General features: G+C 36.9%; 1 protein-coding gene across 1 annotated transcript in view; it reads left to right on the plus strand.

The window, feature by feature from the left end:
* celf6 (CUGBP Elav-like family member 6) overlaps nt 1–15,438 on the plus strand; it is a 186,641-nt gene that overhangs the window by 136,310 nt on the left and 34,893 nt on the right. The window contains exons 4-5 of the mRNA XM_051724999.1: nt 3,652–3,780; nt 9,727–9,806. Coding sequence (XP_051580959.1) covers nt 3,652–3,780; nt 9,727–9,806 — 209 coding nt within the window. The remainder of the gene's footprint in view (nt 1–3,651; nt 3,781–9,726; nt 9,807–15,438) is intronic.

A 15,438-nucleotide genomic window follows, 5' to 3' on the forward strand; every position in this document is an offset into this window, starting at 1 on the left:
CTGTGGATGGAAACTCCTTGTTGATGAGAGAGGTCAACGGAGAATGGCCAGACTAGTTCGAGCTGACAGAAAGTCTACGGTAACTCAGATAACTGCTCTGTAAAATTGTAGTGAGCAGAACAACATATCAGAATGCACAACACGTCAAACCTTAAGGCAGATGGGCTACAACAGCAGAAGACCACATCATGCACTTTATTAGGACCATAGTGTTCCTAAATCTGAACACAAGTATTAAAATGAGTTGCATATAATGACCAGGTGTAAACAGTAATGTGTCTTGCCTGTCCACTTGGCATTGGATTGGCCAAAACGCATCTTAATACCAGGTGTAAATGGTTCCTTAGAGGACAGCACAGGCATTACATTTAAACCTGACCCTGTGCAATGATTAAGACCCTGTGCCCAACTTGACATGACTGAAAATGTCAAATTTGATGACCAAACCCGAAACTGTCATGTAACCCGAAGTGTATGTGTTACACCCTAAGAGACCAACCAGTCCCTCCAGGATTTTGCGATCTTGCGTTTGCAAGAATTCTTGCAATTTCAATCAATCTCCGCATTTTTTTGCAATAGCTTGCAATTTTTTATAATTTCCGCAAATTTTAACAGCGGCAAAACAAATGCTTGAAAAGCTTGAAGCAGTCGCAACATATCTAAATGCACAGCTGCCATTTGTATTATCTCCATAGTAACAGTGTAAGTGTCTCTGCCTCGTCTCCTCCACATTGTGCGTTCACTATCAAAATCCTTGTCTAAACTTTCGCGGGACTGCAGACTGCACACATGCCACATACACCACAGCTAGTGTTTAATCTTCACCCTGAGTGCTGGGAATATGACACAAAACCTGCGTTTATACACAGAAACCCTAACATTCACTTAAAATTCCCATTAGTTGTGTTGTAAAATGTGATTAGAATTTGAAGTGCTAAATTCTGAAAATGGCAATTTATGCTGAACACTTATATGGTGAAAATAAATGTTTTTTACTGATATGAAAAGGTCACTTATACATACAGTATATTTCAAAATATGACAAAAATGGCCATTTTCATATATGTAACATATTTGTTTGAAGCACTTGTGGAATTTGAATTTGTACATAAATGCTCAAATAGATGAACTCTATGAATTGTATTTGTTTGTATATGGCTATATATCAGATTTCAATATCAGACAATGTTATAATTGCAACAGGCCTAATGAATCCTAATTGATGTTTTTAGTTTACAGATTTATTGCACGTTTATTTTAAACTTAGACTAAGTCTAAGAAACTAAGTTTTCTTGCATTATCTGAGGCAGAAAATTTTAAAACAAAAATAATTAAGGGTCTTCCAATACACACAGGTTTTACCTAAATGTATGGTAGCCTATTTTTATGTGTAATTCTTTCTTTTTCTTGCTAACTGCATATTCAGTTATTGTGCACTAAAATTTTAAGTGTAATTGCATTTGCAATGTAATTAAAACAATTACAAAGGTATATAATTATGATTTGTGAGGTTTCACTGCAAAACAACCCCAAATTTTGAGAAAAGCCGCAGCAAATTTAGTCATTTTAGGACGCAAAAATCAGGAAAAAGTGCCGCGAAATCCTGGTGGGACTGACCAACCTTAAGATTTTTATAATGTAATATGTTTATGTTTAAAAATGCTTAATATTATGAATATAGTCAATGATGAACTCTGCTGTGCTTCGTACCTAACACTGCCCTTTAGCTATGACTATATTCACAAAATACAGTATCTCGCTCGTATCTCGGCTGTATCTCAGCTATATCTCTCTCCCTTCTGTGGAATAACTGTGCCGCTGTCTCTAATCTCTGCCTCTCGGGACTCAACATCTTCTCCCACGACTCTTTGAGTGCTCGTATGCATAATGTAAAGCTCTCATACAGTTCAGAAGACAAATTATCTGAGCATAGGCTCTTAAGATTGCAGAGCTTAATTAAAACTGCTTATGTAAGACTTGATATGGATGGAAAACATGCTGTCAGCCCAACATGATAAAGTACTGAGACTTAACTGATGAATGAATACATACAGGTGTTTATTATATGAGTGAATGGAGCTCAAAATATAAAGTAATACAAGTCAAACGTGTCAGAGATTATAGAACACAATTCAGAGTTTTTTTTTAAATGATCCTTCCTCTTAGTTGTGAGGTATGTGTATGTGTATTCCCTTTCTTATTCATATGCCTTGGTTATATTTCTGAACTTTCTCTTCTTTGGAACTTTTTGAAATCCTCAGCAGTTTTTACAGAGCTCTCCGTTTCAACTGATCTGACTAAATCATAAAATACCGTTAACAGGGCATGAAATATTGATTACTCCCTCTCTAGAGCTCTTTCACAGAGTCAGAGTCAAAAAACTTTATTGGCATGAAAATATTGTAATATTACCAAGCAATGAAGGACTTAAGGACTTAAGGACTAAATAAAACAATGTAAAGTACATTCAAATGAGTGTCAGTGCACTTATACTCTAGAGAAAGCTGTGACAGAGCATTTGAAATGGATAGAAATAGCAATTAGAAGATTAGTTTTGAGGGTGTGGAAAGAGCAGTGTTTGGAATCAAGCCAGAATACAGTAAATTTGTTTTTGAAAGTGGACCTGTCTAGTCTCAGCCTCAGCCTATGGACCGCCCCCAGAATGTACACTGACTGTCTGATGAATATTGAATGCAACCACGTGGACAGTTATGGACCAGAATAAGCTTCGAAGAGTACCAGTCCTAATGCCTGTTAATCAAAGGTCTGTTTGTAATTCTCATTGGTAAATCGAGGCCTATGTCAGAGTGTGTTGCAGTAAGAGTAAAACTTTTGAACTCATGACAGAGCATCACTTTTGTACGGAGCCCAATTTTTGGGAAATCGTTTTGCGTTCCCTCGCAATAAATTTGACATGGTTTTACGATAGTAACCATATTTTAACCTTGATATTCGTAGTAAAACCAAGTAATAATGCAGGAAAACAAAAACTATGGTAATAAAAATAATTATTTTGGGTTATTATGGTTTTATTTCAAATACCATGGTATTTTTAGTAAAATCATAGTAACTTACTTAACTTACTTTTAATAATTAATACAATATTACTATAGTAAAGCCATGGTTTTCAGCAAAAAAAAAAGTTTTTGTTTTCCTGTATTATCACTATGGTTTCATTATGAATATCATGGTTAAAACATGGTTAATATAGTAAAATCACGGTAAATTAATTGTGAGAGAATGCAAACTATTGCAAGGGCACGCAAAACTTATTGCAAGGAAACGCAATACTTATTGCGCGGGAAAGCAAAACTTATTGTGAGGGAATGCAAAACTTATTGCGAGGGAATGCAGACTATTGCGAGGGAACGCAAAACTTATTGCGAGGGAACACTAAACTGATTGCGAGGGAACGCAAACAATTTTGAGGGAATGCAAAACTTATTGCGAGGGCACACAAAACTATTTCAGAAAAAAAATCCCATCCTGTCCTCTAAGGGGCTCCATACTTTTGCCCATGTGGCGCACCATTCCCATTGAAATCAGTCGATTCACAGCATTCTCTGATGCAGTTAAAGCTCTGGTGTGTATGGTGGGAGAATGTGAGGTAATGTGTTTCTCTTTCTCTCTCTCTCTCTCTCTCTCTCTCAGAAGACCGGAAGCTGTTTGTGGGGATGCTGGGTAAACAGCAAAGCGAGGAGGATGTCCGGCGGTTGTTTGAGTCGTTTGGTCAGATAGAGGAGTGCACCGTCCTCCGGGGGCCTGATGGGGCCAGTAAGGGTCAGCACCTACACAACTGTCTCTCTACTCCTCTCTTTCTCTAATCTCTCCCTTCTTCCATCTGATTTTGCAATATTTCACTTTCAGTCTGCCTCTATCACTGACTGTGTTTGTAATGGCATACTACCATACTACTATTACTATGTATCAAAGACACATATAGGTATATAGTCAGAAACTAACAAGGGATTAGGGCAAAAATGCCACCAACAGTGACAAAATGCCCTGGATTTCTTAAATATGGGAACAAACACTCCCAACTTCCACACAAAACTTTATGTTTGTAAAAATAATAATACAAAAATCTTTTTAAAAAAAATAAGATTTTGTGTGGTTTAGGTGGTAGAAAACAGTTTATCCTGGTTTTTGTTTAGTCATCCATTTTTATTCATTTGTTTGCACATAAAGAATTTGTATTATATTTGTCCAGCAACCACGGATGGTATGTGCGCATTATCAATCGCATTTTCTCTCAAAAAGACACAGTGCACAGTGAATAAGACATTTATATATAGTGCACATGAAGTGCATTTGAAGTTGCTCTATCGCCCGCGTATGGATCCAGCGAGCATCAGTCTCCTGACCGCTTTCAGATTACTCAGCCCAGATCGCCTGCTTGGAGTGTCGCGCAACATTCGTGATTCAGAGGGACACAGTTTTGATCCAGGCTATTAAAAAACATACTAATGGAGAAAATATATGAGTGCCCAACAGGAAGAAAAGTTGGATGTGTGCAAGCTGTGGTGCGGTCCACCACAAATTTTTGGTCCGTTTTCCCAGAAGAGAAAGACTGCAAATTTTAATTGTATATATCTGCTAGAACTCCATTCGTATATTTTTAGGAGTATACCAGTTGACCCTAAAGCTGACAGACATGAACTAAAAGCCACAAAATTCGAATTTTGATTTCATGGGGAAATTTTTTCCACAAAATTTAATTAAAAATACAAAAACAGCATACTGCTGTAAAAACATTTTTTTTTCATATTGCATATGGTTTCACATACAATTTCTTTAAATAGTAGGCAGTATACTGTATATATTGTACAGTATTCAGTATGTTAGTATTCCATTCCAAACATATCATCTTTCTTGCTATATCTCTCACCTATCCTATCTGTCTTTTCTTACACCTCTCTCCCATCTCCCACTGACACACTCTCTCTTTCTCTCTCTCTTTTTGATCACTAAATAACATGACTCAATATCTTCTAAATGCAGATGAAAACACACACACACACACACACACACACACACACACACACACACCATCTGGTTGTGTAGAGTGCCAGAGTAAGAGTATAAACAGCTGCTTACCTCTACGTAGCATTGAGAGTTTCCGGCATTCGGCCCCGCACATTGCCCACGAACAGACCCATACAAGTGACTCGGATCATCAGATTACAACTCTTCTGCAAAGCATTTGCCTTCATCAGAACAGCTCTTCTGTCTAAATCTTCTCGTTTCAACAGAAGCTGCCACAGCAGCTCATTCGTTTCACAGCATCAACTGCTACCACTTTAAGTGTTGTCTTTCCTCCTAATCTCTATTCGCGGAGCAGATCATTGCTTGAAGCTGCTTCCGCAACTGACTGCTTCGATGCTGTACACATGCGAAACAGCTTTCTAAGACTGTGTATATGTTCTTATCTAAACTTTCCACCCTGAGTGGTCCGTTCGCGTGAAGCTGCTTCCGCAAACCGGCTACTTCAGCGCTGTATACAAGCAAAACAGCCCTCTACGACTGTTCATTTGTTCCCATCTAAACTTTCCACCCAGAGTGGTCCGTTCGCGTGAAGCTGCTTCCGCAAACCGACTACTTCAGTGCCTCATACATGTGAAACAGCTCCCTATGACTACTCATATGTTCTCCTATCTAAATTTACCACCGGGAGCGGCTGACTGCATGAAGCTGCTTCTGCAAACTGGCTGCTTCGGCTCTGTATACATGTGAAACAGCTCTCTATGACTGCTCATATGTTATCTTATCTAAACTTTCCACCCGGAGCGGTCCATCACATAAGCCTACTTCCGTGAATGGGCGCTGCTCCGGCTTCATTCCACCATAGCACTATTACAGCTTCATTTGACCGCAAGGGAAACAAAAGATTAACTATTTAATTCAATCACCATTCCAACGCACCCCAGCGTTTCAATCTGGTTCTCCCGCACAGATGATTCCTTTCAGCCTCATTACCTCGCTGCGCAGCTCGTATAGGGTGTGATCCATTCAGCGATTGATTCTGTTTGTCAACTTCTAACATGAATATCACAATCGTTCTCCCTTCAAAGTGCCCTTCGGAGTGCGATTTATCCCTTTTGGAACACGGGAAAAGAGAACTCCTTCCAATCGACCGATACTGTAATTACAACTTATTTTCAAACCAACGCAGACATTTTAGCGCGAGCTCACTGCCACGCAGCACTCACTCAATTTCATTCAAATATCATCTACTATATGCCCTCACTTCGAACGCCGCACTTGACAACTCAACTCATTTGTATCGCAGAGTGAGTTCTTGCTTATATGCAGCATGAACTGTTCACATGAAAACACAGGCTCTTCCTGTTAAGTCCGTGTGATCCCGTGCTTGAGGATTCAGCCCTTTTTGCATAGGGAATTTCCTTAAATGCATAATATCCACAAAAATCTAGTTGTATGCCATGCGGGCCTACGCCCATGGATTCAGCCGCTCGCAGCTCCGAACAAGCTCAGTATAATACAGCTAAAATATTCTCACACGAATCGCACGCTCTCCCATTGAACGCTGTGTGGTCCCGCGCCTGTGGATTCAGCCCGTTAATATTGCAAACGCACATGCAAGCATGTACCCTGACATTGCCTCTAACGAGGGCATGTATTTTCATTTTCAATCTGTCAACTCCCATCCAGCCCTTCCAATTGCTAGCACACTATCTCTATTACAGAGGATTCCACTTAAATCCGGCATCTCAAAATACTCAAGCCCCCTGCATCTGCATCTGGCACACATGGCGAGCGCCCCCCTTGAGCTCAGGTCAAGTCTTGAGCCTCGAGCCCTCCGCCAGGGACAGCAAGCCACATATGTTTACACTATCCTCACTGCAGGATTACATTAATTTGGGAACTACTGAAGTCAGTTGAAATGATATTTGTATCGGATTTGGAACCACATTTGAAAGTACCTCAAATCAGATGTGAACTGTACAGAACATTTTTACACACATATAACAAGATCTGTCCTATACTGTATATTGGTGAAAACATCAGAATGATTTGAAAATGTAAATGCAGCCCTAGTTTTTTGTTTAAATGCGTTTGCTCACTGTTTTTGCTTTTCAGTTGAGGTGTTTATGCGCACCATTTCTGAACAGAGTAATTTCACAGCTGATATTTGATTGGTTGGCTTCTGGCATAGTCTTTTCGACGACACATTCGTTAATGGCTTCTTGAGACAATGATGATGTTAAATCAAATAACATTGATTAGATTTGTTCAAATATATATCAAACACTGAACTGATGTCCTGAGGGATTGTGCATTTGATGTGTGTTGAACAGAATACACATGACATTAGATATTACAGTTTCATTTTCTGTTAATGCATGATTTTCTGTAAAGCTGCTTTGAAACGGTGTGTTGTGAAAAGCACTATACATATAAAAATGACTTGGCTTGACTTGATGAAGAAATGTTGGTGAACATAACAGAATTTTACTGTCCTCAGAGAAGAAATTAACTTACAAAACCAGCCCCATAATAGCTTTACAAACTATGTACTTCTATGTAATATCCCCAAAAAAGCAGTCTGTCTTATATTTTCTGGTGAAACAGATCGCACTTGACCAAACTGGATGTTGAATTGTTGAAGTCATTTCACTGGGTTTGGGCCTTTCTGTTTTTAAACTGCTCCAGAGTGTCTTTATATTTATGTCATTGCCCTGTTGAAGATGAATTGTTGCCCGAGTCATAGGGCTCGTGGTTGTGCAGTACATTAGCTCGATCAATTTCCCTCTTTACCTGTATGATTTTTAGTCCCTGTTGGAGAAAAAACATCCCCAAACCATGATGCTGCTCTTGAGTGATGATGTGTGTTTGATGAAGGTGCATGCGCTGATGCAAGGCAGCACTGTATTGATATTCCTTAAGCATTCTGATTAAAGTTGTTTCTAAACCTCTAATTCTAAATATTAAACATCCGCAATTAATCCAGCCCAATTTGTTTAATGTAAAGGCACAATTCAAACATTGTTTTGTAAACAATTTAAAGCCTAAGGTGTGCTATTTATTTTTGGCCTAATAAACTTTATACTTTTCAAGAAATTTAAGCTTAAAGTTTGAAAATCTCTCATACACTTGCATAGATAGATAGAAAGTTCAACATTTGAAATGTAACCAACAGTGATGATGTCGTTGTGATATTTGTAAACTGAATTGTGATTTGAACTTCTTCCATGCATGTATTTGCATTCTGAATCGTAAATGGTCTTTTCTTCTTTCCATCAATTTTTTCCATTTATAGCCGCCTTTACACTGCAAAGATGGTGTTGTGTTATGTGTTGGATTCTCATACACAGTCGACAAGGTGTATAGTGAGCATTCCAGTACTACTCAAATGAATTAATGTCTAAATAAAAGGTTCTTCTCAAAGTTGCTTCAACAGAACATATTTTACTGCTTAAAGGGATAATTCACCCAAAAATGAAAATTCTCTCATCATTTACTCACTCTCATACCATAATTCAGAAGCAATATTTATGATAGGTGTTGGTGAGAAACAGATCAATATTTAAGTCTTTTTTTACTATCTGCTGAACACAAATGAAGATTTTTAGAAGAATATCTCAGCTCTGTTGGTCCTTTCAATGCAAGTTAATGGTGGACAGAAATCTGAAAGTTAAAGTCAAGATTTATAGTAAAAAAAAAGGACAAATATTGATCTGTTTCTCACCCACACCTATCATATCACTTCTGAAGATATGGATTTTTATCTGCTTTTTATACCTTCAGATTTCTGGTCACCATTCACATTGAAAGGACTAACAGCTGAGATATTCTTCTAAAAATCTTCATTTGTGTTCTGCAGAAAAAAAAAAAAAAAAAAATCATACATATGTGGGTGAGGGTGAGTAAATTATGAGAGAATTTTCATTTTTGGGTGAACTATCTCTTTAACAGGGCGAGTTTTTGTACTGGGTGGGAAAGGACCCGTTAGGGTCCATTGATTTGCATTTTCGCATTGTAAAAAATATGTGCTCGGTTTAAATTGAACTCAGTGTTCATTTGATACTGAAAAACTCATTTTTACTATAACAATTCCATTGTTTACTCTAGAAAAGATAAATAAAGGCAATTTAACCTCTCATTGACTCCCATTGATTCCAGAAATGGGTTTTGCTGATAACGATGATCAGCGCTATTAGTTATGGGATGCAGGATTTTATATTATTGACTCCACCATCATTACAAAGTGTACTAATCTTTTCTCTCACACACATACATGCACACACAAACAGTTATGGCTTGTTAAATGGAAAATACTTCTTGTCATCATAATCTCTTTTCTGAAAGATCTCAGCTCACAGCTCTCTATGTAAATATTAAGCTTGTTAATAGTCAAAACAGACTGGGGGTGGATGGTGTACTGCATAGAGGTTATATCAAGAATTCTGAGTCAAAACTATCTGACTTTTAATATACTTTTTTAATTAACTACAGTTGTTGTATCTATTCCATACACCAGTATCAAAAGCTTTGGCAACATTGAAATACTGTTCAGTTATGCTAATAAAGCTTTGAGTTAGAGACAGTTATTTGAGTCAGCCCAATTAAACTAGTTAATTCCTTTGACAGCAGAGACAACATGACAACAGTGCTAATTAACTCTAACTCTTAACTCTATTAAATAACGCCCCCCCCCCCCCCCCCCTCTCTCTCTCTCTCCCCCTCTCTCCCTTTGTCTCACAGGCTGTGCTTTTGTAAAGTTTTCCAGTCACGCAGAAGCTCAGGCTGCTATTAACAGTCTTCATGGAGGCCAGACTATGCCAGTGAGTGTCAGAATCACACACAACCATACGCACAAAGTAGTTGTAATAGGGAAGACTAAGTCTAGGTACTGTAAGGTTGAACTGTCTCATGTCAAGAGTTTTTTTTTTTTTAAATGTCAGGTGGGGGCAGGTTGTCACATTGATTAATTACAATATCTGGTGGCAAAAACAGCAGTTTGATATTTTTCTCTTTTTACTGTTTCATGAATTGGCTTGTTTATTTATTTATTTATTTTACTTACATTTTTTTACTGTTTACATTTGGATGAAAAGCCAATAAAATGTCTTTAATGAGCTATTTAATAGCAGGTTCCCATTGTGACAACTTGCCCCACATTGTGCGACCACATACGTTGCTACTAAATGAACTGTGTTTTTTTTTCCTGGGAAATAATGGTGGAAATGTTTACCTAATTTATTGTCAAGACTTAAATATTTGTATTTGAACAGAAATAAACCTACCCTGAAAAATATTTACTGGGGTAAAAACGTGTGACAACTGGCCTCTGTCTCTTGTATGCTTACTCAGACATAGTATCTCTTTCTTTCTCTGTTGGAATAGAGTTGTGTCCTCTCATTCTCTGCTTGTTTCTGGCACATATGGACCCACATTAAAGATGCATTTACCTAAAACTGTGCAGAAATTGCAACTCTGATTAAATGTCCAAACGATGTAGAACAAATCGTGTCTATGTCAGTAACATGATGCATATTCAGCAGTCACATGTGTGTGTGTGTGTGTGTGTTCAAGCAGCTGGTCACAGTTTTAAACTCGGTCTGTTCTATAAAGACCCATTATTAATTATGGCTTGTGTTACAGTAAAACCAATTCATCTGTCAAAGACTGCAGTCAAGAGAGAATTTAATATGATATTCTATAGAAATGTAAATGTAGAAATATCTAATTCATTTCTATGTGTGTATAATACATCAGATCAGAAATTTCTCTTATCTGAGTTGAGAAAGCTTCTAAGATGGAACAGCTGAGATATGTTGAAGTGTTGGATCTCAGGTGTTATGTTGATTTTACTCATATCAAAGGAGCAGAAGTCACGTGTGTGTGTGTGTGTGTGTGTGTGTGTGTGTGTGTGTGTGTGTGTGTGTGTGTGTGTGTGTTAGCAGCTGGTCGCAGTTTTAAACATGGTCTGTTCTATAACGACTCCTTATTAATTATTTCAAAGGAGCTGAAATACTGAATGTTAAAAGACAAGACAAACTAAAATAACTGTGTTATGTTGTTTTATATCAACATGAAACAATTGGTTTATCATAATCAGAAAAACCTTAACCAAAACCCTCTTTTCTGTTTATGGGTGAATGTCACTAAACCTGTTAAGAACATGTTCAAGTCACATTTCACCCATGAAAAAATTAATTATTTTTGGAAAATAAAGGCTATTTTTGGACCATTTCGATTTTTGGCATTGTGACATTATTTTCATGACAATTATGCACTTTCTCGCCAAATTCTTATAACCGTGACACAAAAATGCTTATGCTTATAACTGTAATGTTAATAAAACAATATCTTAGTTAAAGCTGAAGTATGCATCTTTTTCTGTGTTAAAATACTTTCTCCTGTTCCAGCTTAATATGCAGAGACAACTATTAGTAAGCCAGTTATAGATTAATTTTCTCGAAAACTGTAAACAGTGTGTTTCTGTTGCGCTATGAAAATTGCTCTTTTTGTTTTGCGTGACCCGCTTAGACCCGCCCCAACAACGTTACTCAACCAATAGAGCACTACAATGCCCACCCACTTTTTCAGCCATTAGGGTTCTGGAAGTATTTTATCCATTCATTTCTTCCATAGACTTTTAATAAAATCTTTCATAAAACAGTTGTGAGCCATGAACCAAGCCAACCAGCTCTGAGGAGAATCACAACATCATAAACTTTGTTTTGAGGCAAAAAAGTATTTGAAAATCGGACTTAAAGACAAAGGTACAAGGCTGTGTACTTACCGTCTTTACTGAGGGCACGCACTACAATCTCATGAAGCATTGCGAATGATGTAATTGAATAAAAAACAATGGAATATGTATAAAACTATTGATTTTAGGTTGTTGATTTTAAGTATAAAAACAGTATATTTTACGTTTATTGCAAAATATCCAGATATGTACAAATCTAAAAGTAGTTTAAGGTAGTGATCGACCGAAATGGGCTTCTTAATGGCCGATGCCAATATCCAGAGAGCAGGGTGGCCGATAGGCCAATACAATGCCGTTATATCACACAATCTAATATAGTAAATAACATAAACATAAAATTGCTAAAAAAAATGAATAAACACTTATTTAGCACTATATTTACTCAATTTCACACTAAACTTGAACTTTGTAAAAAACAAAATCTAAAAAAAATATTGTATTTTAAATGGTAGATAGCAGTTTCTTCTGATTTCTGTTTAGTCATCAAATTTTAGTAATTTATTTGCACATGAAAAAACTGTTAATATACTAGGAAGAAGGAAATAACAGTACACACAGTAGTCCAGCAACCATGGATGGCATGTCCACGTTAGCAATAGCATTTTCTCCAAAAATACAGAATCACACCAATTGCACATACAGTACATAGTGAATAAGACATTTATTCATAGCACACATGAAGCATTTTTACTCTGAAGTTATACTCACGCGCTCGTGCAGATCCAGTGCGAGCAGCAATCTCCTGACAGTTTAAACGGCCTGGATCGCCTGCTTTACTGTCACGGACTGACTGTCATGATTTGTGAATCACTTTTGATTCTGTTACTGAAGTTTTTGATTCTGGCTAATAGAATACGTGCTTCAGAGGAAGATATTAGGTGAGCGCTCGATGGGGATTTTCGTGAGGATCTTTTTAAATGAGATATCTGCATATTTGCAGATGGTACTGTATATAATAGAAGTTTTATTGATATTTGCCTTTTATCATTAGAAAAGTTACAGGGAACTGTTGAGGAGAGGCTGATAGAATACATGCTTTAGAGGTCAATAAATTAGCACTCCACAGGATGCTGGATCTGCTGAAGTTGTGTGAGGTTGGTTTATTACATTTGTTTAAACGAGATATGATCTCATTATGAATCTCATTACATCTGATGTCCTGGTCCTTCAGTTCGAGCAATAGAGCTAGATGAGAACAGCAAAAGGTCACAAGGAATGCTGAAATAAGATCAGATGGATCATCACTGACTCTTCTCTGTAGATTTAGTTAACTGAAGGCCATTTCTTCAACTATGGGCACTTTTGGCCCTGTGGACTTTTAGAAATGAAACCTCCTTAAAACACACTTTTCAAACTCTTTAGTTAATCAAATTAACTAGGTTCCATAAACAGTAGATATATATGCATCACAGGTTAACTCTATAAGTTTTTCCCCATAAACCATCATGAAATGTTTTTATTTAATTTACACTTATGCATTTGGCAGACGCTTTTATCCAAAGCGACTTACAGTGTACTTATTACAGGGACAATCCCCCTGGAGCAACCTGGAGTTAAGTGTCTTGCTCAAGGACACAGTGGATTGAACCAACAACCTTTTGCTTACCAGTTCAGTGCTTTAGTCCACTACGCCACCACCACTCCTCATTTCCTCCACATTTAAAATGATCTCTATTGTTATTAGAGACCGACCGTTATGTTTTTTTTAGACCGATACCGATTTTAGAGAGGGGAAAATTCACCGATTACCGATATGGTGGCCGATATAGCTAATTTTGAGCTGGAATGAAAACAGACCTTTTCTAAGTGGATTTTTCAATGATTTTGCACCGATATGACTATGCAAAGGTACTCAGAAGGCTGCTTTCTTAAATATTTTTTATCAAAGAATATTTGACATTATTATTATACATTGTCAACAAATTCTAGGAATGAACACTGAGAAATTAAAGAATAAATAAAAATACAATAAATAGCTTAATAAACATCAGTACTGTATGTTTAGTATAAGTCAGTTGCTGACCATTTAAATAAATAAATAAAAATACAATAAATAGCTAAGTAAACATCAGTACTGTTTAGTATCAGTCAAATGCTGACCATTAAAATAAAGAATAAATAAAAATATAGTAAATAACTACATAAACGTCAATATTACTGTTTAGTATCAGTCAAATGCTGACTATATTAATACTGCCGAGACAAGAGATAAACAGCGGCAGCTGTGTTACACCGTATTCTGCTACACAAGTTCAGGAGAAACTTTCAACGGTGGAAAACCAGACTTTTAAATATTACATTTTATAAATGCAACAACTGGAATTGTTCGGATAAAGGGGGTACCAAACTGTGAATCCTGAACAAACTGTTTGGTGAATACATGTTTACACATTAGCTTCCAATCAGCTGACAACAATAAAAGTAGCTACATGATTAGCTAGTTAGCTATTAGCTTGTTGTCACAGAGAGTAAAAGATGGCCGTTGTTTGTTTATTTTACTTTCCAGCATTGTGTCTCACCAAATATGTCATAACATAGTGTGAAATCAACACTCAACAGACACAATCCACCACTGCACCGTTGTCTGCTGAGCTGCAAAAAGATGCTCTGATGTTTACCTTTCAATCTGCTACATTACTGACTGCACTGACAAACTATAGCTGGCTAACAGCAAATAGACATGAGTGACATGGTTTCCAGGGAAGGGGTTAACGTTATATTAGTAATATTGAAAAGGGAAAATGATGGGATCATTGTTTATTAACTTTCCAGTATATATTTCACAAACTAATCTTACCGTGAAGAGTCCGCTGAACTCCTCCCTGTCTGCAGAGCCACAGTCAGCTCAGAGTCAGCACTGTAAACAATGGAGTCGGAGCGCGCTCTGCTGGACAATCTATGCTATGACACCAATTCTAAAGCATTGTTTTCTGCATTATATGTTCTGAAAAAAGTTTTCATATCGGCGCTTATCGGTAAAATATACACCGATACCGATATATCGGTGAAAGGCTAATATTGGCCGATAATATCGGTCGACCGATATATTGGTTGGGCACTAATTGCTATTATTTTATGCATCTTAAATGCAAACAGTTAATTAATATTTTAGCTTGAGCATGCCAAAATTAGAACTTGAGCATGCTCTTAACTGATGCTTTTGTCACCTTGGTAACAAGTACACTTGATTAAATTTTATTAGGAGCAAAATTGTTGGTCATTGTAGAAATGATGCCACAACGGGGTCATAGTTTGTGTTAAAATTAATATAAATCCTTTTCACACACATACACGCCATGGGCGTCACTTTGTTTTAAAAAGTGGTGGGGACATTTGATATCACGAAGTGGTGAAACTTCTGAATATTTATTAGGTTATTTGCAGAGGTGGGTAGTGTAGCCAAAAACTGTACTCAAAATTAATTACTCAAGTAGAAGTAAAAGTACTAATGATAATAATTACTTGATTAAGAGTAAGAAAGCATTGAATAAAAAGATTACTCATGTAGCGAGTAAGTAGTTACATTGCAAATTACATTGCAAAGATCTGATTATTAATTTTAACATCTTGCGTGCATGAATCATGTGCCTATGTCATCCTTTATACCCACTGTTACATTGATAGTTTAAAAATGAAAATGATGATATCATTTATTCACCCTCAAGTTCTAAACCAGTATGACTTGGACACAATGAACA

The sequence above is a fragment of the Myxocyprinus asiaticus genome, chromosome 18 (assembly GCF_019703515.2).
Source record: "Myxocyprinus asiaticus isolate MX2 ecotype Aquarium Trade chromosome 18, UBuf_Myxa_2, whole genome shotgun sequence".
In the NCBI taxonomy this organism is placed as follows: domain Eukaryota; kingdom Metazoa; phylum Chordata; class Actinopteri; order Cypriniformes; family Catostomidae; genus Myxocyprinus; species Myxocyprinus asiaticus.